This window comes from Martes martes (assembly GCF_963455335.1).
Source record: "Martes martes genome assembly, chromosome: 18".
NCBI lineage: Eukaryota > Metazoa > Chordata > Mammalia > Carnivora > Mustelidae > Martes > Martes martes.
The window spans coordinates 38439356-38465625 of NC_137906.1; the positions used below are offsets into that span (position 1 = coordinate 38439356).

General features: G+C 55.4%; 1 protein-coding gene across 5 annotated transcripts; it reads right to left on the bottom strand.

Moving 5' to 3' along the window:
- Positions 1 to 702: 702 nt before the first annotated feature.
- On the bottom strand, positions 703 to 26028 carry NAA60 (N-alpha-acetyltransferase 60, NatF catalytic subunit). 5 transcript variants are annotated; one of them, XM_080829772.1, is made up of 7 exons: positions 25860 to 26028; positions 9837 to 9952; positions 7173 to 7302; positions 5795 to 5891; positions 4427 to 4661; positions 3047 to 3393; positions 703 to 2106 (listed from the first exon to the last, which is right to left on the bottom strand). In XM_080829772.1, exons 2-6 carry the CDS (start codon positions 9944 to 9946, stop codon positions 3237 to 3239), a joined length of 729 nt encoding a protein of 242 aa, XP_080685898.1. In that variant the 5' UTR covers positions 9947 to 9952; positions 25860 to 26028; the 3' UTR covers positions 703 to 2106; positions 3047 to 3236. The 5 variants fall into 5 exon arrangements, with proteins under 5 accessions (XP_080685898.1, XP_080685899.1, XP_080685900.1 ...); XM_080829773.1 differs by having other exon boundaries at positions 703 to 2576; positions 25860 to 26027; XM_080829774.1 differs by having other exon boundaries at positions 703 to 2758; positions 25860 to 26027.
- Positions 26029 to 26270: the final 242 nt, after the last annotated feature.

Here is a 26270-nt window from a genome sequence, read left to right on the forward strand (position 1 = left end):
GGCCCCAGCGGCACAGAGGAAACATGCACCAACGCAAGTAACCTGGGTGTGACTTGCCGGCACCAGGGACGCTGCTCGGTTGCCCCCTGTGGGGTATCGACCCCTCCCCCGCCCCGGACTCCCGGGGACTCCAGCCCAGCCTGGGCTGGGCTCTTCGGCCACCGTTCACATGCTGAGTCGCTGTGCGCTAACTCGCAGTTCCTGAACCAGTCTTCCTCATCTGCCCAATGGAGTGGCAAACATGACCTCCTTCCCTAGAGTGGCCAGAAGCTCCAAGGAGGGACTGGTGGAAACCCCCGGCCCCAGGCTTGGCCCAGCCAGAGGGGCCCTCCCCCAGGCTCCCATGCTGCGGCCCAGAGTCCCCACCTGACAATTGTGTTGAGTCCCCTGTGGAACCTTCTCTAAGCCAGGACAGTGCCTCGTGACAGGACCAGGCCCCAGCTAAGGCCACGAGCTGCTGAGAGACCCCCGAACCGCTGGCGGCCGCTGAGGGCCTTCTGCTCTCAGAGCCCGGTGCGCTGCTCAGCTCTAGAACTGCTTCTCCACCACTGTGTTCTTTGGCAGATTATGCAAAAGCAGTCAGCCCTTTCAGCTGGAAGCCCTCCTTGGAACTTGACAGTGGACAAACAGTTCCTGAGCTGCCCTCAGCCACAGCGCTGGGGCCCAAAGTGTGGCGGCCTGGCACTGGAAAGACAAGATGTGACCAATTAAAGTCTGTTTATTTGTAATGAGACAAAACACTACAATCTGTTCAACACTGGGCTGGACACTGCAGTGATTGGGGGCAGGGAGGGAGGGGCAGGGCAAGGCCTCTGAGCTTGATTATGAATGTCCAAGGCAAAACCTTCCAGAAGACTCTTCCTGACCCCTCGGGGCAGAAATAAAAATCACACGTCACCGTTGATTCAGATGAGAGAGAACACCAAGCTGGGCCTCAGCATGCCGCCAAGGTCAGTGCAGAGGTAGGGACAGGTCAGCGAGCTGGGGACCTGTCCCTGAGGGGGGCACCACCAGTCAGGAGGTGGTTGGAGGAGGAAAAGTGCTTCTCCGGCCCAGGGCTCGCCCTCCTCTTGAGAACACCTTTCTCCCACCCCGAGAGTGGAGGCGGCCCCAGGCTGGGCAGTTCTGGGGGAGGGGAGCATGGCAGTCACTGGGCCCTCGGCCCGCTGCCTGGTTGCTCCCCCTTCTCCCGCCCTGCGGCCGGCGCACCGCGGCCACGGCTCCACGACACTGCAGCAACACTGGGCATGACTCCGCCGCGCCCCTCTCCCACGGAGGGCAGGGCAGGCGGCAAGCGGCGGTGGGGGTGGGGGTGAGGGTGACGCCAGAAGCGAGTGATGTTCGCACGCACACTTCCTGGCTCTGACAGCCTCTCCTGTCTCTGCCCCTGGGAACTGAGGGCCCGCAAGGCACGTGACGGCCCCCAGCCCCAAAGGCCGGGCCCCATTCCATCGAGAGCACTCGACTTCCTCCCGTCTGCATCTTGGGAGCTGTAGCTCACGGACTTGGGGGCTGGGGAGGGGACCCCCGGGAACCTCACTGCCCCTGTCCTCAGCCCAGCTCTGGGGGCAGCTCAGGTGAGCCAACATCTGCCATCTAATAGGCAGATCCGCGCTCCCCAAGACATCACGAAGCCCTCAGCAGGAGGGCACCGGAGGACTTGACCTCCCGCGTCAGGGTCTAAGCCCCCGAGCTCTGTGCTTGGGTGAAAAGCCTCTGGGCTCTGCCCACTGAGCGAGAGCCCCTCACAGAGAAGCAGGGGCTGCTCCCCACACCCAGGCTTCTGCGGGCTGGTTTTGGACAAGGATCTGGCATTCCCTTTCACCCCCTCATTGTTCTGAGGCTCCCCTGTCTTTAGGGTGAGGTCTGTCCATAACACCTGGGTTCCTCCCTTCCAATAAAAGTTCATTCCGGCTTTGGAGGAAGGAGCCAGAAGGAACCGGCAGCGGAGGGGAAGGGGTCAGAGGAGGAAACAGACCACAGTGAATGCCGCCACACCCCAGCCGGCCAGCGGGGCTGGCGCAGGCGCGTGAAGGCGGGACCAGGGCGCAGGCAGAGGCGGCGGTTTCCGGAGGTTACCAGAAAAGCCAAGAGGGCTGGTAGAGCCTGTGGGAAAGAGGAGGGGAGCAGGGGTGAAGGCCCCCAGGGAGACCGTCCTGCTCTAGCCTGGAGCACGAGCCCCCCAGGCCCGGAGTCCCCCCCAGTCTGCACACAAGTCAAGGCACAGATGGGGGGAATCCAGCCCAGGTGGTCGTGCAGTGCCGCCTCACGAGTCCCCCAGCACCCAAGTGCTCTGGGCTGCGTCCGTGCATCAGGGCGTGGGCTTGGCAGTCCGTGTGACCCTTGTGGCTCGGAGGTCTGAGAGATCAGCTCTCTGTGGCATTCATGGCCTCAGAAGTGGGCACATCTGAGCAGAGCTCGGTTTACCAGGCACCTGCCCCAAGCAGCTGCTGTCAAAGCAGACCCGGGCGCTCGGCCACGATGCAGAAGGAGGGCAGCTGGGTGGTTGGGGCCGGCGGGAGGAGGAGCTCGATCTTTTGGTACCTTCTCCGTTTTTGAACCATGTGAATGCATTCCTGTTTAAAATGTAGTTCAGGTTGGGGCGCCTGGGTGGCTCAGTGGGTTAAAGCCGCTGCCTTCGGCTCAGGTCATGATCCCGGCGTCCTGGGATCGAGCCCCGCATCGGGCTCTCTGCTCAGCAGGGAGCCTGCTTCCTCCCTTCTCTCTCTGCCTGCCTCTCTGCCTACTTGTGATCTGTCTGTCAAATAAATAAATAAAATCTTTAAAAAAAAAAATAAAATGTAGTTCAGGAAGTGAAAAGACAGAAGTCTGGCTAAGAGCTCAAGGACTCAGTTTTCCTTCCTGAAGTTTCTGAAAGTCAGTTAGGCTACCTCAGCTCTTGGGACCACTTCCCAACATCCCGGTGCCACAAGTGCCACTCAGGCCCTCCTGTTTTTACGGCTGAGAGCGGCACGGGCTTCATTTCCTGGTACCACATCCCACTGGGCTCTGCTCCCCTCTCCCCACACCACTCGCTCCCACGTACCTGTCAGAGACCAGGTGTGCCCGCGACGCTCTGCTCCGAGCCTGGTAGCACCGGGCCTGCAGCTGGGGCAGGCCGACGGGCCCGGCAAGGGGTCACCGGCTCCTCTGCAGACGACAGAAGTCCGACAGCCAGAAGGTGGGTTTTGCGGGGTGCCGAAGGGCGGGGCCTGCTGGCGGCTGCCCGGCTGGCATCACATGGTCCGGCTGTAGGCAATGCCCCCCTTGCTGGAGATGCCAGACCACGGCAGGAAGCTGCAGAGCAGGCTGTGGGCCTGACGGTAGATCCTGTGCGGGATGGAGCAGGGGCTCAGGTTCGCTAGCGCGGAGCCCAGGTGTTGGATGTAGTCCGTGGGGCTCCGTTAAGGAAGACTCCGACTCGCCCGGCCTGCCCACGCACCCCTGGGTGGCACTGTCAGCAGGGGCCCACACGGTCATCTGCAGGACTGCGTGCAGATGCCACACCGTTTCTGAAGGACACCCAAAGCTCCGGAGAGTCTTTCAGCCGGAGGGGCCTCTGCTGTGCCAAACAAGCAAGGGCGGCACGCGGTGCAAGAGGACCTTCCGGCGAGGCCAAGGGCACAGGGACACCTGGACCAAAGCTGGCGGACGGGGATTGTGGGCTGGGGCGACAGGTCTGCTGGAAGAGCAAGCGTTCCCGGCTCACTCCCACACTCAGTCATCAGAACGGCAGGGCCCTGTCCCTGGGACAAGGAGGGGTCCCATCTTCACAGGGACTAGGAGGCCTGGAGGGTCTGGGGCCACGCTTCTCCCTCCTGTTTACTCCCCTGTGACATGGCCAAATCGTTGCCTCCCCCGGTTCAATCCTCGCACGCTCACCCCTGACAAGGGGCCACGCCCTCCATCCGGGAGTCTCCTGGCCTCCCTTCTTCCTGTCCCGGCCCAGAGAGGGTTAAAGAGGAGGGAGTAGGGAAGGAACACAGCTCTAGGTCACAGGCCTCAGGAAAGGGAGGTCTGAACCCAAGCGCTCCAAACAGCCAGCAATTCTCTTTGCCCCATTGTGTGTCTTCTCCCCAGCCCGAACAAGGCCTGCTGCGGGCGGGGGCTGGTCTGCTGGGCTCACAAGTGTCTCTCCTGTGCGCCCGGAGCAGGAGTCTCTCGATCACTATTTGCTGGGTGGGTGGGTGGACCATGGGCCGAGAGCATTAAAGCCCACAGCTCATGCCAGCTGAGGTCTGAGGAACACTGAGCACAACCAGATCTACCCACACCACCACCTGGTCAGGAAAAACGTGTCCTGTGAGCTTGGCCTTGTGAATCATGTGAAGGCAACGCGGCTCCATCTGGCGTGTGGGCCCTGCCCCTGCGAGTCACCCTTGTGGCTGGGAAGCCGCATCCCTCACCCCCGAGAAGTAAAGGATATAGGATTGTCCAGGGAGGGTGGCCGCCGTTGATGTAGAGCACGTAGGTGAAGCCATCTTTGAGGACCCCTCGGATGGAGTAGTAATAGGGGAGATAGTGATGCTGCTTAAAGTCTCTGTTTTCGTAGAAGTTTATTGCTGTGTTGTTGGTGGTGAGGACGTGCAGGTAGATGGCTTTGCAGTGGTCTTGGGCGGTGGTTGATATGTGATCCTTCAAACTCTCAAGTAAAAGGGAACCTGCAGGAGAAGGGGTGACAGTCACACACAGCAGGGCAGGCTGTCAGGGAGCATGAAGCAGACGAGGCGGCGACCTCGCCAGACACGTCTACAGATCTCCCTGCCACTACACCGAAGATGGAACTCCCATAACCACCCGGTCAAAGTCCCTAAAATCCCAAGGCCAGATGGGGCTCGTCTGCCTCACACTGCTGGGCATCTGGAACCACAGATGGGGGCCAGGGAGTTCCCTCGCAGGGGCTGGGCCCGGGGAGGAGACTCACTAAACTCTCCTACGACAGAAAGAGCAAACACGAGCCCTGGAAAAGGCAGACCAGGCAGGCCTGGGTCACACAGGAAGACCGCTGCCTACTGGCTGGGTGGCAGAGTGGGGGGAATCTGGAGACAGGCCTGGGCACAGCTCCCCGCACGCAGTGGGCGTCTGATAAACGGCAGCCGGACTGGTTTTCTTTTTCTCTTTTTTAAAAGATTTTATTTGTTTGTCAGATAGTGAGAAGGAGAGAGCACAAGCAGGGGGAGTGGCAGGAGGAGGAAGAAGCAGGCTCCCTGCTGAGCAGGGAGCCTGATGCGGGACTTGATCTCAGGACCCCGGGATCACGACCTGAGCTGAAGGCAGACACTTAACTGACTGAGCCCCCCAGGCGTCCCTGGGACTATATTTCTATTTTTTTTTTTTTTTAAAGATTTTATTTATTTATTTGTCAGAGAGAGAGAGGGAGAGAGAGCGAGCGAGCACAGGCAGAGGGAGAAGCAGGCTCCCCGCCAAGCAAGGAGCCCAATGCGGGACTCGATCCCAGGACGCTGGGATCATGACCCGAGCTGAAGGCAGCTGCTTAACCAACTGAGCCAGCCAGGCGTCCCTATTTCTATTCTTAATCAAGAATACTTTGGGACCAAACATAAGCCGTGTGTGGCGGCAGGTGTGCTGAGAGGGGCCCATTCCCCAGAGACCTGACGATGGGTGCAAGCAGCGCAGGTCGAAGGCCCATGGAGTGGTGGTGGGGCAGGAGGCTGAACGTCCCTGCAGGACGGGGGGACGAGGGACATTTACGGGCTGGTCATCGGCACGTGGGAAACGAATGGACAGGGAAGCTGGAGCAGACGTGGCACTCCCGCGAGCTCGGCGCCCTTACCTATGCCGTGCTTCCTGAACTCCTTCACTACTCCCAGACTTAGAATGTACGCAACCTGCGTGTCAACAGAGAAGTTGGAGGCTAGAATATCTCCATCCTGAAGGAAAAGGCAGACACGGAGGCAGATTAACGGCTGGGGCACCTGGTCCAGGGCACGTCTCACCCATCGGCTCCCCGATCATGACACTTTGGGGGGCAGGGGTTGGGGCGCGAGGGGACAGAGCAAAGGATAATGGGGAGTCACCCCCCACAACCCACACAGAAACGACAGGGTGCAGGTCCTTGGGGCACAAATGGCTCAGCTAAGGCACACACAGAGTGTCGCTTCTCTTGGGGACGCGTGGTGCTCCTGACACAGGGCAAAGGCAGGGCGGTAACGGGGATGCGACCGTGCTGCACAGACACGTACGGGGCGCTCAGGACCAGATGACATTTGAAAAGGTTTGCCTTAAAGACTGGATGCTGCCCCCAGGTGGTCTCTAAGTAGAGGGACCGGGGGGCCTTAGCCGCCTCTTCACCGCCCTGTGCCGCCCACACCGCCCCATGCCTGACCCCCGGTTCCGGAGATGGAGCTCCGGCCTGGGAGGCTGCTGAATCTCACCTCCGTGCGAGACCAAGTGGAAGAAAAAAGCTCAGCAGGAAGCTGGTAGTTCTTAAAAGAAACTACCTTTGCCAGAATCTAATTATGGGCAAAACGGAATATACTTGACGGGGTCGGGTCTTTCAAAGGGATATGTCCTTACTGCGCTTCTAAAGAAATAACCTGAAGCTAAACAGGCAGAACCAGCTGCCTGTGGCCAGCGGGTTCCTTCCTGCCCTTGGAGTACACACCCACGTGGTAAGCACTACTCCGTCCCGAAGATGACCAAAACTGTTAGGCCGAAGCTTGACCCAAGACAATCACGTGGACCCATGTGTCTGTGGCCATGACCTCGCATTTTACTTTACGCTCAGGGCAGAGCTTGCTGACGTGGGGCCCAGAGACCCTTAGGAGTTCCGACACAGATCTCGGAGAGGGATGAAAAGATCTCCGCTAACTGCTAATCGGAACCTGGCATGTCCTTCCACGAACCACAGCACTGCTGGCCGTTTCTACAAATCCCCGATCCTCCCAGAGCCCCCGACAACTCTGGGGGCTCTCAGCGTGTCATTTACACTCCTCCCTACTTTGAAATGATGGTCGTTGTGAAGCCTGCGGCTGGGTCTCCTGTTCGTGTCTAACTGTATCACCTACACCCAGGAAGAAACCAACTGGGGATGCATCCCTTAATGGGTCCGGGCTCCTAGGAGAAAGGGCCACAGAGCAGGCAGCGTGATTCGGTCGCGCGTCCCGGCGGCCCGTACAGGGACAGGCACCCCCCTCACTACACATACTTACCTCCTTGTGTATCTTGCTCCTACTTTTTATTTCGGCTACTATCATTCCCACGATGGCGCCCCTGTAGGTTGCGGCAAGGGAGAAGAACTTCTTGTTGGAGGTGATATCACGGTACCATGAGTCTGGGTACCTGAGGAGAACAAACTGAGGTGAATCTGCAAAGGTCAAGTTCAACTAATGCGGGCTTCACAGGGGAACCACAGTCTGCCCACCGCTCCACGGCTGAGAAGGAGCCCGTTCACCACTCAGCCTGCACCAGACGGTCTTCTTAAAGCAGTGATCTGTCTAGATGGGACTGGGAATTTCTTTCTTTTTTTTTTTTTTTAAAGATTTTATTTATTTATTTGACAGACACAGCGAGAGGGAACACAAGCAGGGGGAGTGGGAGAGGGAGGAGCAGGCTTCCTACCGAGCAGGGAGCCCAACGTGGGGCTCAATCCCATGACCTTGGGATCATGACCTGAACTGAAGGCAGACGGTTAACGACTGAGCTACCCAGGAGCCCTGGGACTAGGAATTTCTTAAAAATGTCTTTTTGTTTCCTTAAGAAAAGAAAAAAAAATTTTTTTTAAAATTTCTTATTTACTTGGGGGGGAGGGGCAGAGGGAGAGGGAGAAACTCAAGCCGACCCTGAGCACAGAGCCCAATGCAGGGCTTGATCTCATGACCCTGAGATCATGACCTGAGCCTAAACCAAGAGTCGGACACTTAACTGACTGAACCACCCAGGAGCCCCTAAACAAGACTGCGAATTTCTGATGGGAAAAATGATTTTACTATCATCACAGGAGAGATGAAAGGGAAAAACCTCCGACGACATTCTCTCTATGGGAGCAGGATGTGGAGGGACAGCTGGATGACGTAAGACTGATGGCCCCTGATGGCCCACAGACCTGGGTGATTTCCAAGAATTCTGTGAGTCCTTTGGAAGACTGGGGATGTGGGGAGAGCCAAGTTCACAGCTGAATGGCATTTGAGTTCACTGCCCCTCCCTGGGCAGGGATGGGGACAAGCCTTTGAGGGCAGGGTATGGCTAGGGTTGCTAGGTGCTGTTCACCAAGACCGCTGACCCAGGGGAGCAGGACGAGAACATTCGGTGCAAAGCCCCGGATGGTAACGAAAACGCAGACTCGGCCATAGCCAGGAGGCATGGTCAGAAGGGCTGGGGCACTGGGGGCCTCGGGGTATGTGGGTTTTTTAACTTGGGGTAGACATAACAGGTTAGTCTGAGATGCCTTTGTTGAGACCAAGAGCTGGGAAAGGGCGCCATACCCTCTCAGTGACATAGCAGACAGGTCCTCCACACGGCTCTGCTCTGCAGAGGCCACTGACCACCCACCAGAAGGTTCTACAGGGCATCACCCTCACCCCTCCCTGGTCCTCCTCACATAACCCCAGGGGGCTCAGCTGGTGTGGCAGCCAGGACACGGAGCTGCCACCACACAGCACACGGGCCTGCAGTTCACTCCCGCCGTCTTTGGAACCCGAGGCCTCGGCTGCAGGAAGCTGTGAGCAGAGGCCGGCAGGCCGGGTGCCTCAGGAGGCGGAGGCTACAGCCCCGAGTGGCTCTACTGGGGCATGCGCCCTCCGTGGGGTCTGATCCAAGCACGTACCGGGCTACTCTGCAGCGGCAGTGGGGCTGCTGGTGGAAGCAGGGCCCCTCTGTGACCCCGAAGATGCGGCTGGCTCGCACCCCCCCCACCCCAGGGGCTGAGGCACCTCCCACCAGAGCTCGCCCGTCCCCTCCCTCCCTGCCTGCAACAGGTTAAACCACCAGTCTGAGGTCAAGACTCTCCTGGAGATACGAGGCCTGGCAGGATCTAGTTCATTTTTTTAACAAGGTGTTTGTTTTTGTTTGAAAATAATGAATTCTTGTGATGAGAACTCTGGATTTATGGTCTGAACAGCTTGCCACATGTAACATCCACGGCAGCGCTCCCTCCGGCCGGCGCGCTGCCCATCACACCGGTCCTTCTCTATCTTCTAACTGTCAGGGAGTAAAACGAAGTCTGCGCCCACTCTTCCCGTACAAGCTGGATGTGCCCATGACGGAAGCAAAGCGACAAAACTGCAGCTAATAATCTGCCCCCCGGACTACAGGAAACATCCTGCTATGGTGTACGACCGTAAGCTTTCACCTGGCACCTGTTTTCAAATAAAAGCAGGATTGGGATACGCCCTCTCCCTAGTCTGCGGTTTCCAAGTATTATCTCATTAAAGGAGTCCTTATCAACAAAAACACCTGCTCTTCCGCAGACGCCTGTCCCCAGCTGAGTGACAAGCACTCAGGTGCTTGTGCAGGCGCGCACCCCAAACCTACGGAACCAAGGCCTCGCTGCGACGACAGCCACGCTGCTGCTCAGTGCTCTGCATCGTCAGCAGCGCGCGCTGGACATCCACTCAGCTAAAGACCCTCCGGAGGGGCCTTCTGGGGAACTCTCTGTGCGGGGGAGGCCGTGAGCTGGAAAGAGGCCGATGGCAGTCAGGGCCCGACGCCTGGGGTCCAACAACAGGCAAGGCGACCCTGGGCCACCACGGCACCTCCAGGCCACGCTGGCTGTCCCAGCAAGTCATCTGGCTCGGGCACCTGCGCTTCCGAGAGGGGCCCCCCCGCTCCCCACCCTGCCGAAGTGCAGCCGGGACAGTGGGCGCCGCTCAACTTACTCGATGGGGAACCAGTCGCCGCACAGATGCTTCACGGTGTCTATGTCATCGTGGCAGAGGAGGCGTAGGCTGACCTCACTGAGGGCGCTGGACGGCACCACCTCTGTCATTCACACCTGCAGGGAGGGAGGCGGCGTCAGGAGGGCAGCCGCGCCCCGTCACCAGCCCACGGAACCGGGCACTGTCACCGCACGCTACTTCCTCCTCCTCTTCTCATGCTCACCTGTGAGGCAGGCAAGACAGGGAACCTAGTATTGTCCCCCACAGACGGACGTCTCCTCAGTAACTGCACGGAGTGTGTCTCTCACCGCAGTCCCGAGCACACGTGGCAGTCATCCCCGTGCTGCAGATGAGGAAATGGGGTGCCTCTCCCCACCCCGGCTCCTCCCCGGCTGCTCTCCCTCCCTCCCTGTCACTGCAGAGAGCACCCCCTCCTCCCACTTTGCCCCACACCCCCACCTCTCCCGACCCAGGTCCCCTCTGGGGCAGCCTGGTGGGGGGGCCACGGTTGGGCCGGATTTCAGCGGAAGTGGCACCGGCTGGCAGGGCTATTTCTCCTCCCCAGCGCAGCCAACAGAGACTCGTGGGCAGGGAGACAGACCACGAGACACGCCAAAGTTCAAATCAAGGGTCATGAGTTGCTAATAATTCTTTTATTTTTAAAAAACATATTATTTATTTATTTATTTTACAACGGATCCCGCATTCTTATTTTTCTTTCAGCAATCTCCATGCCCAGCATGTGGCCCGACCGTATGACCCTGAGACTGAAGGACCGGGCGGGCGCGCTGCTCACGACTCTTCTGAATCCGGAGGGTGTGTTCAGCCCAGGCTGCTGCTAGAGCGGCCTCTGTTTCAGTTACAGGAAGGCAGGTGGAAAGGCTGTGCTCTGACAAAGTACGTGCACCCCCAGGATTTAATGACTGCAAGAAAGCGGAACCTGCCACCTCGGGTCTAGCAGCCCCTCGAGCCCAGCCTCTAACCGCGATGTGAAATTCGCTAATCACTCAGGGATCCCCCTAAAATGCTGGGCCTGGACCCAATCGAGCCTCCGTGCCTACACGCACACAGGCTTCAGTTCAAGGGCACCATGACGCCCAACAAACACGAAATGAGGGGCATTCTTCAAGACAACTGGCCTAGTCTCTTCAAAAGATAAAGGTCATTTAAAAAAAAAAAAAGAAAAAAGTAAACTAAAAGAGGTGAGGAGACCTACCACCGAACGTGATGTGTAAAACCCCACCGGGAAAAAGAACAAGTCAACATAACCTTCTGAGAAAATGGAAACACAGGCTGGACCCATGGTGTTATGAAGCTGTTACTGACGGTATAATTACGTAGGAATTCTTGGGAGTGAGGTGTCCTGAGGTCTGAAACTAACTTTAAATGGCTCAAGAGAATCCAACTATTTCAGAAGAAAACAGGACACAACGCTCTTCACCACTGGATCCAGGCAGCAGGTGAGACACAATGCACGAACTTAGTGCCCACACACTCAACTTCTCTGCATGTTCGAACTTTTTCATAACAAATGTTGCTGGGGGCGGGACCCTGGAGAGGCTGGTCATCACCTACCGACCTGAGTCTACTCTAGAAACTGGTTCTCTGAGTGTGCACTGACAGAGTCCTGGCAATGCCCAAAGGTCTAGGGGCCCCGATGCTCAGCCCTGACCACTCAGCCAGCCCAAGTAAGTGCCTGGGACAATACTTCAAGGTCACTTGCACTGACTGCCCTGGCATCATTAGTGCTCGGTTCCTGTGAGACCACAAGTGTTTCCAGGAGGGTCCCCGGGAAGGATGTGTCCTAATGTGCCAGCTGCCAGGGGCTGAAATCCACGCGAGGCTTGACTGCTGGGATTGGGAGGGGGAGCAGCTGCTCAGCCTCTAAGCCCAAGACACAACCCCAGCAGGCTCTACTTAGCAAGAAGGCTTCCTGCGAGGGCTGGCGTGGGCGGGCAGCCCCTCCGGACCACGTACTGCTGAGCAGTCGGCCAAGGGCCAGCCGAGGGCAGGAGGAGATAGATGCATTGCAGGAGCTCCGTGGCTCTGAGGCTACAGTGGGTTCTGTCTTTCCAGCACATGCCAAACTCCCAGGGGTGGGGACCATGCCACCCTGACACGTCCCCCTACAGAGCACCGGCTCAACACTTGAAACGAGCAGGGACCTGCTTCCTCCCCCTCCCTCCATGTTTTCAGTCAAGTGCCTGTGCACTGCCTGTGTGGGGTCTCCATGGTGGGGACCCCTCCTGTGGCCCTCCCCACAGCGCGAGGTGCCCTACCCCAGGGCTCTCGGGAGATAGAATTGGATGCCCATCAGGACAAGGTTTGTTCAGCTGCTTGAGGCCTGGTGGCCCCCAAAGGTCCAGGCTCAGCCAGCTGCTGGCGCACCACCTCCACTTAGAAAGGAGCCCTGCTGGAGACCAATCACCGAGAAGGGGGTGGAGCTGGTCTCTGGATACAGGATCTGGATGGAACCCCTGAAAGCCAGGCTGACCCAGGCAAAGCCTCTTTCTGGGCAGGGCAGAGGCAGCCAGCTGTGTTGACAGAACAAGGGACACAGCCATCACAAAAGCTGAAGGGAGAGGCCTGCGAGCATAGGACAGGCCGCAGTTGCTGGGCTGTATTTGTCTGAGTTCCTAGTTCCAAACACAAAACAAAATGGAAACGCCAACCAAACCACAGAAACTATCCTCTGTCTAGGCAAATCTCATCATCCCGTGTCACTTTTCTTTCTTCTTTCTTGAGATGCACCTTTAAAAACTGTTGGGTCAACAACAGCTCTGCTACTTGGTTCCTAACCGCTGGGCCATTCCAGGGCTCAGCATCCCCATCTGTGGCCGCCCACTCCAGCCCATGTCCCTGCTGGTATCCAGGACGCGGCCTGTGGCCCAGAACGTTCTGGTGTGACCTTAGGGACCTCATGCCTCTCAAATGGCCAGCCACCTCCTGGGAAATGGGACCAAAACTGGCAAGTCCTGAATTTTAGGAGTCATCTCTGTCCAAAATATATCCTAGTGGTCACTGGAAAGGATGTGGTTCCCCAGTCATCCAGGGCAAAGGGCTGTTTTGTCCCAGAGAACATGAGCGTACGGGTTAGAGGGGCTCACGCACCAAGAGCAGGATGGACCCTGGCACCTCGCATTCGGGTACAAACTGCTGCTCCCCTGGAGGTTTCTGCACAATGCCCAAAGCGAGGGTAACCCTCCTTCTGCCACACAAGGGATGGGTTCAGACACTGAGCCTGGCCTTATCTCTGGCTCACCCTTCACTAGCCAGTCTCTGAGTCCCCTCTAGAACAGAGACGGTCAGGCCCCACAGGGCAGGAACGAGGCCGGCACCAGCTGCAGATGGCAGAGGGCTGGGAACTGAAGGGGAAGTGCCCATCAGTGTGGGCTGCTGGTGCCCGCCCACTGGTGACCAGCACGGTCTGGCCAGTCCAGGGACATTTCCTTGACCTTTAACATTGATGTCCTAAATATCTTAGCTCTGACTCCTAACAGGTGGTTCTCAGCTGCTGGTTCAGTGTTGGAGGCACCAAACCAGTTCAGTCTCACTTAAACTGGAAGGAGGCCCTGCCCCCAACCCCCTCAGCCAAGTTCTGAATGCACACAGTTTACCTCTGACACCTTATTTTTTTATTTTATTTTTTAAAAGATTTTATTTATTTTAGAGAGATCGAGCGCACAAGCAGGGGGAGGGGAAGAGGGAGAATGAGAAGCAGGCTCCCTGTTGAGCAGAGAGCCCTATATGGGACTTGATCCTGAGACCCAGAGATCATGACCTGAGTCAAAGGCAGACGCTTAACCGATTGAGCCACTCAGGCGCCCCCCCCCACCCCGATCTTTTAAAAAAGATTTTATTTATTTGAGAGAGAGAGAGAAAGATGACTCTGATACTTTAAAAAACAGTTCTCTGGCACAACATACACACAAAAAATTACTAAAATCAACAACCAACGGCTTCGTTTATCTTCTCAGATACGAGAACAGCACTGCACTTGTGTGGAAAACATCCGTACTCTTGAAGAGATGTACACTGGATATGTAGAGACGAAACGACAGAACATCCTGTAACTTCATTTAGTTGGAGCAAAAATGCATAAATGTTAATAACTGTCAAGTGGGATGAAAGGTATGCCAAATGGGTGTTTGAAAGTGTTCCTGGGGCGCCCAGGTGGCTCAGTCTAAGCATCTGCCTTTGGCTCAGGCCAAGATCCCACAGTCCTGGGATGGAGTTCCCCATCGGGCTCCCTGCTCAGCGTGGAGTCTGCTTCTCCCTCCGCCCCTCTGCCGGCTTGTGCGTGCTCTCTCTCTCTCACAAATAAATAAAACCTTTTAAAAAAAGTGCATTTCTCTCTAAAAAAAAAAAGTTCCCAATTAAAAACCAACCCATCAACCACCCACCAAACTTTTCCACAGAGGCTGAGTTTTGGATAGAGAGGGCAGGTTGGCCAGGTGACTGACGTAAACGACTCTGGCGTCCTGCACCCCGAGCTGTGGGAAGCAGTGCCACCCGCTGGGGCAGCCACACCAGCCTCCGCCCACCTCCGCCCTGAAGAGTGAGTCGGCAAACTGTGGCTGGTTCGGCTGGTTCACAGACCTGCCCTCTGGATCCCAGCGGCTCTTAGGCGCCCAGTTCAGAGGGTTATGGGTTCAGGAAACACTGCTCAGGACCGAAGTTAATCAAATGTCAAACTCCACTGCTGCTTTAAGGAGCAACGGGACAGAGGGCACTGTTTTAGGAGCGGGCCTGAAGCTGCCCGAGATGCTAACTACCAACCACAGGGCCAGCTGAGGGCAACGCCCTCCCCACTCCCCTTCCCTTCAGGGCCCCGAAAACGGGGACATGCAGAAAGTCCCTGCTGAAACCTGGAGCTTCTGGGTCGAAGTCCACAACCCTACATCATCCAAGGCCAAGCCCTGCCCCTCAGTGCAGTGTTTCCAGAGAAGGCTCTGGGGACAAGGGTCCTCCCCTCCCTGTTGCAACGGTCTTCAGGGAAAACCCTGGTGGACAAGCCCAGACACATCACCACCTAGCCAAACAGGACGATCTCCAAAAATCCTCAACAATCCAGCAAGGACACCATCCCGCTTCCGCACTGGGCAAGAGTGGGAGTGGGAGTCCAGGACGGACCGTCAGCGATGACCGAATCAATGAACCGCGGGGCACACTCAAACTACACCTGCCACCACGTGGATGAACGCTGAAAACAGGACGCCGGGCGAAAGAAGCCAGACTCAAAAGGCCACGTATCTTATGATTCTAGTTCCATGAAATGTCCAGAGCAGGCAAATCCGGCCAGACAGTAAGTGAGTGCTTGCTGGAGACAGCAGGATTGGGGGGTGGAGGGGTAGTGGCTACGGATGTGGGGTTTCTTTGGAGAGCGGTAGAAATGTCCTGAAACCGCATGTGGCGATGGGTGCACAGCTCTGTGAATACAGCAGGAGTGCTGAGAGAATGGTGCACTCCGTTTACCGGTGAGTTGTACAGCATGTGGATCACAGCTCATTAAAGCTGTTAAAAACAAAACAAAACAAATCCTGAGAGTGAATGCTTCTTTGGTGAACAAATGGATGAAAAAAAATTACTTCTGAAGACAGTCACAGTAGATTCCAGAAAGAACCAGAAGGTTTGTAGCCTGCGAAGTAACTGCAGGGACCCACGCTGGTGCCCATGGGTGGCTAGCCTGAACCCTGCCACCTGGGGTGTGCCGTGTGTGTGTGCAACCACGCACATGCACCTGTGCCCCCCAACAGGGCCGGGGCGGGGGACCCCTAGGAAGACAAGGCTGAAGATCAGAGGGCTTGGCAGGTGACTCAGAGACGAGGAACCGCCAGCCCACCAAGGCCCACCTGGTAGCTTACTCCAGATTTGGGCCAATTTTAATTACTTCATACTCAAAGGAAAAAAAATCTGTCACACTGCGTGAGAAGTGATCAGAGGAAGTTATCGAGTCTTAGCCAAGAATGTCTGTGCTGTCTATGAGTCTTCACAGGGTAGCAACTGAAAATGCCTTTGAGAAAGGAAAGATCAAGCACAGACTCCCCCCAGCCCCAGCTGAGAAATCAACACAAACCGCAAATCACCAGAGGAATGTGAAATCAGCCTGCGGCCCCGGGGTTTGACCGGTGCCAGGAAACTCCATGCCCTCCTCTTTCCAGGAACAGCTCTCCAGACTGCTCATCGGCTGTGAGACGGGCTCGAGCCAGCTCGAGAAATGGGGTGCCACGACTGCCTGCCCTTGCTCTCGGCAGAGCGGCAGAGCCCCACCGGCTGCGCCCCTCGGCGCTCCTGCTCAACAGCCCAGGCGCTCCGAGCTCCCGCGGAAAGGCGCTGCAGGACAGGACACCGTGGACGCGCGCTCAGCAGACCCGCCAGCGCCAGGCGCAGAACGAGTGCGGGCACCTGGCAACATCAGCCAGCAGTCAGGGCCCGGACGGTCACAGGCCGACCCCGGGCATCCGAGGAGCCAGGGAGCGAGGGCTGGGCGTGGAGCACATCCTGAGGGGACGGGATGTTCTCTGTGTAGACAGTGGTGGTAGCTATACACAGACTGTTAAAACTCACTAGGTGCATTCTGTCATATGTATACTAAACTTCAATGAAGTTGCTTTTAAAAGATTTTTTAAAAACCCTGTACGTTGAGCCTGATAGCAAAGGGAGAGACCTATAATAAATGAGCATCTCACGTCCAAGCAGTCATAAATTTTTCCCTAGTATCCCTGAGACAGGCTCTTGACCAAAGGGACAGGATTTGTTCCCTGTCTGACTCTCAAGTAAACACTGGGCTCCGAGATGTACCGCTGTTTGTGGAATCTCACATCCCTATTAAATGGGCTTCCATGGTTTCAAAAGCCTTGGTTTAAAAATAGAAACAAGTCACTTTTAACTAAGGGGAAAATGCAGCATTTATAGTGCTGGGTCTGTCCCAGCCCAGCTGACAGCAGGCAGAGAAAGGAAAGGAAGGCAGGGAAAGGGAGAGCCTGGTGCGGTCCCACAGGAAACATCGGCGTCGGAGGCCAAGTTTACAGAGAGGGTGGCAGGGCACGTGAGATGCTGGTGTGGCGGATGGTTCACAGACGGGGAGCAGGCCAGGGGACCCACCTCTGGTACCTGTAGGAATCCCCCACTTACCATCTAGAACCTTCCACCATGTGCCAGTCTCCTATGGCTACGGGCTACTCTTACAGCTCATGGGACAAGGATGATGATTCACTACAGAAGAGGGGCCCGCTAGCGGGTGAAGCCAGAGCACAGCTGCGCCCCCTTCCTGGCCTCCAGTCCGAGCCCTTGGGTGCTGGCACTGGAGCTTCAGACACGCACGCCCCCCTCTCGGGACATTTCCCTACGAAGACACAGACTCAATTACACTACAACAGCAGGGGCACGTTGTACAGGGAACCCAAAGTTCGCTTAGACTTTGAAGTTAAAACATGAAGCCGCAAAGGTTCACGCTACTCTGAGAATTCTTGCCCGGGTTTCCTGGGTCTGCATCCTGCCCTTGGCCTCCGAGGGGGTGGGGTGGTGGAGTGAAGTAATTCAAGGAGGGACAGAAACCACATTCTCCAAGATCCAAATGAAGGGCTGTCTGCTCACCTGCTCTACCCTTTCTCTTTCCCCAGCCTCATCCCCAGGAGGCTGTCTGCAAACCTTGTCTCCCTTCTGTGCTGAAATGACGCCCTGTCCCTGTACGAAAGGCCACTTTTCCCTGAGGATTCCCAGGCGGCGGGAAAGGCTGATGTCCGGACACCTGGGCACTGCCTCCACATGCTCAGCCAGAGGGACAGAGTGAAATGGAGGAAAAGCCACCAAGATGTCCCCAACATGCACAGGAACACTTTTCATGTCCCCTCCACTGCTAAGTGCTGGGGATTCAGAATCCGGGGGCTGAGAATGGATCATTCCACCTCCTGGAGGGGTTTCCCGGCACTGTCATGAGGCCCACAGGGCCCTCCACTCCCACCCCAAAGAAGGAGGCTGGAACAACCCTATTCCTGGAGCCCCCCCCCCCGCTTTGAGCCCTGACACCCCAGGTCCATAGGGCCTCTTCCTTCTTCAAAGACACTGCTTCTTGGTCTCACACAAGCCACATGCAAATTTTAAAAAGCACCCCATCCTCTTAATGTCTTGGGAGGTGCTCTGGGCTCTCCCCTGGCCCTCATCAGACATCCGGTATTCAGGCCTGCCATGACCACACTGCACACTCTGTCTCTCCTAGAACCTTCCCTTCCTTTTCTTCTTTCACTTGCATTGGTTCAAAGGGTCCTTTCTCCCAGCCGAGGTGAGCCACCCTCCACTTGGGCTATGGGTGCTAAGTCCTCCCTGTGCTCTCAGACCCTGCCAGGATGCTGGGGTCACTGTGACCACTGAGACATCGGTCCTGTATGTGCTTCTGCTTTATTCTCTGTCGCCGAGAAGATGAAACGAGATGGCCTCTTCCAAACAGCCCAGCCCCACAGCTCCTCCTGCCCACACCCCCGCTCTGGGTACTGTGTATCCGCTCTCCCGGACACACCTTCCCGCCGCCCGTTTCCCTTCCACACCACTACCTGCAGCGCCCCACGTGCTGCCACCTTCCCGCTCCATCCCCTGTGCCCGCCGTCGCCCCGAGTCTGCTCCAGCACACCCACGACAAAGCACCAACAGCTTCCCCGCCTCGGAAGCCAGCAGCCTCCGTCAGGACTCCCCTCTCCAACCTCTGAAGCTCACAACTGAGGCCGTCCCTTTCTCGAAGCCTGAGCTCCCTTCACCCACGATGAAGGACCACCCTGGTCTTTCCCCGAACTCCAGGCTTCTTCTCAGGTGAGGCCCAAGGGAAGATCAGCACGCGCTCGCCCACGGCCCGAGAACCAGACCCAGGGCGCTCAGGAACGTGCAGTTCTGGTCAGGTTGGTCTGCTTGGAAAATGCAACAGGAATGAGCTCTAAGCTCTTGCCTTTAGGACCGACGAGGGACAAAAGGAAAACTAAGCCAGGGACGGGGACAGAAGCCTGCCTTGCACAGCAGTAAAATGGGCTGCAGGCCTCGAAGGAGACTGAGGGACACAGGGAGCCCTCTTCATAGCCCAGCTGTGCACACAGGCAGCTGCTCGTGGGGGACCGAGCGTCTCCACAGCAGCCTGGGCTCCTTCTGAAACCTCAGTGTAGGAGCAACATGAATAATTCACAAGATGACAAGAAACAAGCACCCCGCACCCTGGCTCCAAACAGCCTTCCTCTTTAAACCTACCTCACCGTGCTCTGAGGGGAGCCTGTAATTCTCACAGATGCTTTTCTTCAAACACGAATTGACAGGGGCGCCTGGGTGGCTCAGTGGGATAAGCCTCTGTCTTCAGTTCGGGTCGTGATCTCAGGGTCCTGGGATCAAGCCTGTATTGGGCTCTCTGCACAGTGGGGAGCCTGCTTCCCTACCCCCCAATCTGCCTGCCTTTCTGCCTACTTGTGATCTCTATCAAATTAAAAAAAAAAAAGATCAAATACAAATTGATCATACTGGAGGATTCCATTGGTATCACATTCTAAAACTGGCTGAAAGAATCAAAAGTGACAGAAATCAGAAAGTAGATGCAGTAGGAGTCACTGAGAAGGGGCAGAAGGCAACTTGCCGGGGCAATGGTGATACGCTGTGTCTCCTTCAATGGTCGTCACACATGTGGTTCTGCTTCCGATCTGAGCAGGTGGCCGCATGGTCAACGCCAGTCAGGTGCCAAGTTCTCTGCCAGGGGCCGGTGAACTTGGGGTACCTGCACTTCACAGTGGGGCCCTCCTTCAGATTCTTGAGGGTGAGAAGGCAAAGACAAAGGCCTCCGTGCAGCACAAGGAGGACATGTAGCATTTTGGAGCTCTGCTCTAAAGCTTCACATTGTGCCTCAAGATGACACAGATCTTATTTTGTTTTAAATTTATTTTTCTATTTTGTTTTGCTGCACATCCAAGGTAAAATGACCAGATGCAGAGAGCCTATGCGGAGACCACTGCGCACGTGTGCCCCCTGCAAACCCGATGCTCCCTGGGAAGGCATCTGCACTCACACTGCTCAGCACAGTCGGACAGATTCCCTGGTTGTTCTCAGGACCCGCGTCACAGCACCGGAGCCAGTGAATTTCCACACAGAGGCCTGGATTGTGGGCAGGCTGCCTAAGGCCTCTTTGCCTTTTGTGGCCTTACTTCGCCAGCGTCAGAAGGAAAGCCTAGGTCTGGGGTAAGACAAGGACGAAGAGGCAGACTGGACAAGAATATGAGCTGGGAGAAAAAGGGGACACTGCAACCAGGGGCCAGAGACATGGAGCCGCGAGCAGACACCAGGGTACCCCTTGCTGGAAAGTTCCAGACACGTCTCATCTTCCCAGAATAGAACATGAGGGTGCAGACGAGCTTCCACTGCCAGCTCGAATGCTGGCGCCGAAAGACAGAGCAAGGGCGTGGAGTCCACAGGGCGCGTGCGGGACGGCCCGACGCGGGGAGGAAGCGTGTCTGCGCCCCCGCTTTTTAAGCTGGGGTCCTGGTCGGAGGCCACCTGACGAGGAGCACGCAGAATACTGCTCCCAGTTCAGATCCGGGGAGTGGTCAACTAGCTCGCTTTAACGACACAACCACCTAGAAGTCGCCAGATTTTTAGGGGCTGGGAATAAAAACGTATGTAATAGTCCGCAGTCCTGACCACCAGCCGAGACTGTACCCTGTCTAGGGCTCAAACCCAGCCAGGAGTGTGTTCTCCCACACAGAACTCCGGCGGCCGGAGCAGCCCTCAGCCCTGCTGGGGACAGTGGGTAACAGGGACCAGGCAGCTACTCACTTTCAAAGTAAAAAGAACAGAAATAGGGGAGTTGGGTTTCAACGACTCTGCCCCCCCCCCCCCCGCTGCCCCCGCCCCCGGCGGGCCAGGCCAGGCCTCCCCGCCTTTCTTCCATGTTTCCAGCCGGGTTTTTAATCTCCACTTCTTTGGCTTTGCACTTAAGATCCTTCAGAATCAAAGAGATGTTAATTATGAAATTGGGTCAAATTTGGTATAAATTAACACTTGATCATGAGCCTAAGTTAATATTTTTAAAAACTAATTTAACCTCCTGTCAGCATTTGCCTCCAGAATTACAGCAGGTGTCTGTGTTGAACACTCATTTCTGTATTATTTCAGCGTATTATTTTTTTTTTTTAAGTGAGCTCGAGTTGTTTTTGTTCTCAGGGGAAAAAAAAAGACTTTCAGGTGGCATGAGCAAATCATGAATACATTTTTATGAGAATTATCTCATGGGCTGTCTTTAATTAGAAACAACTTGGAAGTTTTACAGTGCCTCTTCAACTTATAAGTAGAACGACTACCCATTCTGCCCCAAAATAGTATCTCATAGTGGTAACTTTCCAATCCCAGACCCCTGGAACAGTGTGGCATTTTGTGCACGGATACCAGAAACAAAGGCTCTAAACACAGACTCAAAGTTGTAATGAAGCAAAATGGAGGTAGTTGTGGTTAAGGAAGCTAAAGAGACCTGTAAACATATTGTAAAGGGCTCCGTGTAATTACTAAACAACTATTTCAATGGCTTTATAAAAGCCAATTTAAAATATTTACAAGTTTTAAAGGACCATTTTTAAAAAGGTTTTAAAAAAACATTCCCCGGGCACCTGGCTGGCTCAGGTCTCCGTCCGGGTCACGAGTCTTGAACTCCGTGTTGTGAGCTCGAGCCCCATGTGGGGTGCAGAGATTATTTAAAATAAAATTAAATTAAAACAAGATTAAAAACATTTTCCTTTTCTTGGAGAGAAATGCTCTTGTAAACTTTTTTTTTTTTTTTAAACTATGAACACATGTTCAGAGTAAAATAAGCCGCATGCAACATAAACCAAAACTAAGATTCCCATACTTGCCCCAACCCCAGTAAAATGACTGTTAGTGTTTCTGGTATTTCCTACGAGAAAATGATCTTCGGGGGCATCTGGGTGGCTCAGTCTGATAAGCGTCTGCCCTCACCTCCCCTGGTCATGACCCAGGGTCCTGCGATCTAGCCGTGCTGGGCTCCCAGCTGAGCAGAGAGCCGGCTTCTCCTCCTCCCGCTGCCCCGCCAGCCCCACTCGTGCTCACTCTCTCTCTCAAATAAATAAATAAAATCTTAATGATTTGTTGTTACTGTTATATAGAAGAGGGCCTGGCTGGTAGGGGGCTGAAGGATCTTTGGGGTAGTGGGTACACAGTACTCTCATGCCATGACCGTCTGTCAAGCGGCGAACTTTTCTCTGCGGGCACACTTCAATGAAGGTGTTACAAACAGAAGGCCAGAGGAGAAACAAAGTCATCTGAAACTCAAACTGGAAGAGCAGCAACGCTCTGAATCAGCAAGCCCTTCCGAAGAGTTTAAAGAGAGGAGTGGTTTGAGAAAGAAACAAAACTGAAACAAAACTGTACCCACCCGCACACCCCCAAGAACACTACAGAAAAGATGTAAATATTACCGCACCAACATTTTCCAGATAAGAATTCTTCTCAGTACCTCAGGGACAATTACCTACAAGCAGTTTTATATAATGAAACTGCTTTCTTCTCGGTCATTTTCAAGATGGGCTCAAATTTCAAAGCTTTGCTGCCCAAATAGATCATATTTCAGGAATTCAGGAAATTAAAAAAAAAGAGGAACGTGATTTGATTTTTAACAACAGTAACTATTCAACAAGAAATAGAACTGGAAGAATTTTTTATTTAATGCGGTTTGTTAACGATGACAAAATACTTTTCTCTGGTGTTCCTACGGAAGCAAAGGGAACAAAGACTTTCTCAGACAGTTGTCCTGTGTCCCCTTCCACAAGCACCTCCTCTGTGCTTCTTTACGACTGTCAATCCGTCCTTAGAAGGTGTTTTCTTGCACTCGTACACAAAATGCCATGCTATTCCAAGGCCATGGGGTAAAAGCTGGCACTAAGAGTCCACTTGGAGGCAAAATGGGTACTCGTTCTCACTATTTAATAACGTCCACCCTGTCACATTCATAGGTAGTTCCACTCCCTTCCAGGACGTGGGTCCTGCCTGAGCAGGAAACTGATCTCAGGTGAAGAGATGGGGGTCTGAGACGCTGACAGGACGAACAAGGGACCAGCCCTCACGTGCTACTCCTCCTTCTCTACCTGACCATCGGGCTCCGCTCAGTGCTGTGGCCGCCTTGGCTGACTGCCGCACGTCTGCTGGCCTCCGCAGAGGGGCACTCGGGCTCCTGGGAGCCTCATTCAACTGTTGACCTGGACCCCAAACCACTTCCTGCAGAAAGCCCTGGCTCCCTGTTCAGACCTCCTTCCTATCATTCCATGAGCACTGAGCAAACGCCTTAGGGTTCACCGCACGATACTAACCTACTCTTTGCTCGCTGGGCTTTCCAATGCATGGGTCTCTCTTTCGCCAGCGGTGGAAGGACTTCTGTTGACTCAGAACTAGCCTGACAGCTGGCTCCTATCAGAGGTCATGCTAAAAAAGAATGATATTTAGGGAAGGAGACCTGATCCTGACATTACCAAAGACACTTACGTATATTTGGTGGAAGAAAAAAATCAGCATTTGAACTTGGCCAGAAAGAGACCCATGAGGTGCAGCCTTATTTGCATATGAGCATTTACCTGAAAGTGACGCACACAGACGGACGCAAGACCAGCTTTGACACGAGTCTAGACCTTAAGCTTGCTTGCCGCAAACAAGGAACGGTGATGAAAAACGGTGAGGGCTTCGTGGGCTCCTTCCAGAAAGGGATGTCGAGGGAAGATAATGGAGATAAAACTTAGACACAGAGGAGCCACGATTTAAGAGAAGACACTGCCTGACAGGCAGCCAGCTCTCTATTCAGGTAGGAGAGCTGTCACCAACACTTGAGACTCCCGGGCTATTTCAGCACTGCAAAGACATGCGCCAGCCTAAATTCAGAGCTTGCAGGATTCTCCCCTACACTGTGTTACTTGTGGCTGCTGCCGTGTAAGGATGCTGTGTCCCTCTGGTCTAAACACACCTCAGGTTGCCAGAAACCAAAATGCTGCTAACAGTACACGGAGGCTCAGACAGACCTGGAGCTGAGTACGCAGTCAGCAATGACAGCATCACCCCAGTTCAGGGGTAAGTGTTTTTTATCTCTCACATCTCCTAACATCCAGGAATTTTCTTCCACCCCAGACTGAGGCATGCTGTTCCCAAGCAACTTCAAATCCTATCTGAAGCCTTTGAGCGGGTGTGGTTAAAATACAGATGACAAAGTCCTGCAAGTTACAGAGAGGCAAAAGCTACACACAGACCTTTTTTTTTTTTTAAATTAATTAATTTATTTGACAGACAGAGATCACAAGTAGGCAGAGAGACGGGCAGAGGGGGGAAGCAGACTCCCCGCGGAGCAGAGAGCCCAATGTGGGGCTCAATCCCAGGACCCTGAGATCATGACCTGAGCCAAAGGCAGAGGCTTAACCCACTGAGCCACCCAGGCGCCCCAACACACAGACCTTTTAAAAACATGCTTGCACTTTCTATTCTGACCTGTCAACACCACACCATGCCTTGACTTTGTTTTGTACAGGTTTTAACTGTCTTCATAGAATCCCAGCGTGCACTGAGCGTGCAAGCTCAGTGAGATCGAATTGTAGCAAACTGTGGCCCAATGGAGAAGGAGCTCAGGCACACTGCATTCTCCAGGGCCAATCTGCACACTGATTGCTACAAAATCTAAAACAGGGTTAAGTGAAGACCTGTTTGCACTGCCATGACTGATCTGTCCACTTGAAAAGATGACCAGGACTTACATTTCAGCCACCCCTGAGTTTCTTCTAGCGTTTATTCCATTCTTCTCCAAACTTAAGGCAATTCAGAGATTTTCGTGAGAGACAGAACATTTGTTTTTGCTCCAGCCCCTTTTAATTCAATGATACTCAAGACTCCCCTCCTTCCTGTCTGCAGGCCGAACAAGTAACTTCTTAGAACTCTACATCACAAGACGTCACAGGGATTGTGGTATTTGTGTAGATGACCTGGAATCACCGACCTTTCCTGGATCACGCAATTAATCATTAACTAGAGGTTTCTGCCTTAAGTCCGCTGGTGACACTTCCGCAATCAGCAATGTCCTCTCCAGTTCTGACACTCCCATTAACAACCACTCGGGCACCGCAGGGAGTGAGTGCGTGGGGCTGCTATCCTTTTCCATCGGGACAAGTGAGTAACAAAATCTTATGGCTCAGGACTTGACAGAGTGAAACAGATCAATGAAGCTGCCCATGCCCAAGTTCACTGCAGAGTAACTCCAGGTCCTGGGCTCTGGCACCCGCTGGGCATAGAGGTATGTGTGGTCAGTGGTCCAGAGAAGGCCCACAGCCTCCCTCACAATTTTCTCACGGGGACACACCACGGGAGCTACAGGCTCCCAGGCTTCCTTGAGAAGCGCCGGATCTGGTGGAGGAGGTCAGAGCTGTCGTAGGGTCTGCATGGCCAGTCTGCAAACTACCAGAAACGTAAGGAATTCAGCTGTCTTTAAAACCAAAGGGTACGGCTGAGGACGAAAGAGTCAGAGACGACGAAGACAGAGCCCCAAGCTTTCAAGGGTTCACAGGAGGGCAAACAAGTCGGCAAATAACTACAATCCGTGCAACAAGTACCAAAGCAAAGGCAGGTCAGGAGAACCGCTGACCTGTGAAAAGGCCAGGCCCTTCCGCAGGAGGGCGACCCGGAGAGAAACGAGGGGCAGTCTGACCTCTGGTCCCAAATTTCCCCCACCAACTCGTCTTGGGGCCTGGCCGGGAGGCGCTCAGGCAAAGGGGGCACAGGGGCGGGAGAGGGTGCGGGAAAGCGCGTCCGTCCTCGCCCCGCGGACGCCCCCCTCAGCATCGGCCGGCGCGAGCTCCGCGACCCCCTCCTCACCCCACGGACACGTCTGGGCACTCAGAAGCGTGGGTCCCGCCCCGGCCGTCCCGCACCCCTCGGGCCCCCGCCTCCCCGGGCCGGCTCGGGTCCCGGCGGCTCCCCCCTCCCTCACGACCCCAGCCCCACCGCAGGCCGGAGCCGGGGGAACCTCACCTCGGACGGGAGCCGGCGGCAGCGGACGCCGTCGTGGGGCTCAGAGCATCCTGGGGTCGCGGGCTGCCGAGAAGTGGGGCCGCGCGTAGCCCGAAACGAGTTATGTAACCGGCAGGGGCCGCAGCCGGGACGGAGGCGGCGGCCCGCGGCACTTCCGCCTCCCGCGCCGGGCCGGCGGCGCAGGCCGGAAGCCCATTGGCCACCGGCCCCCACGTGGGACGCCGCCGCCGCTGCCTGACGCCGCCGCTGCCCGACGCCGCCGCCGCCATCTTACGAGCGGGCAGGCCTCCGATGAGGTCCGGCGGCCGGACGTGGGCGCCCTTCTGGGACCCGCTCAGTGCCCCATACGCAGAGCGGGGGCTTCCGAGACGGGGATTGCTCCCCGCCCTCCAGTCCTGCCTGGGCTGACGC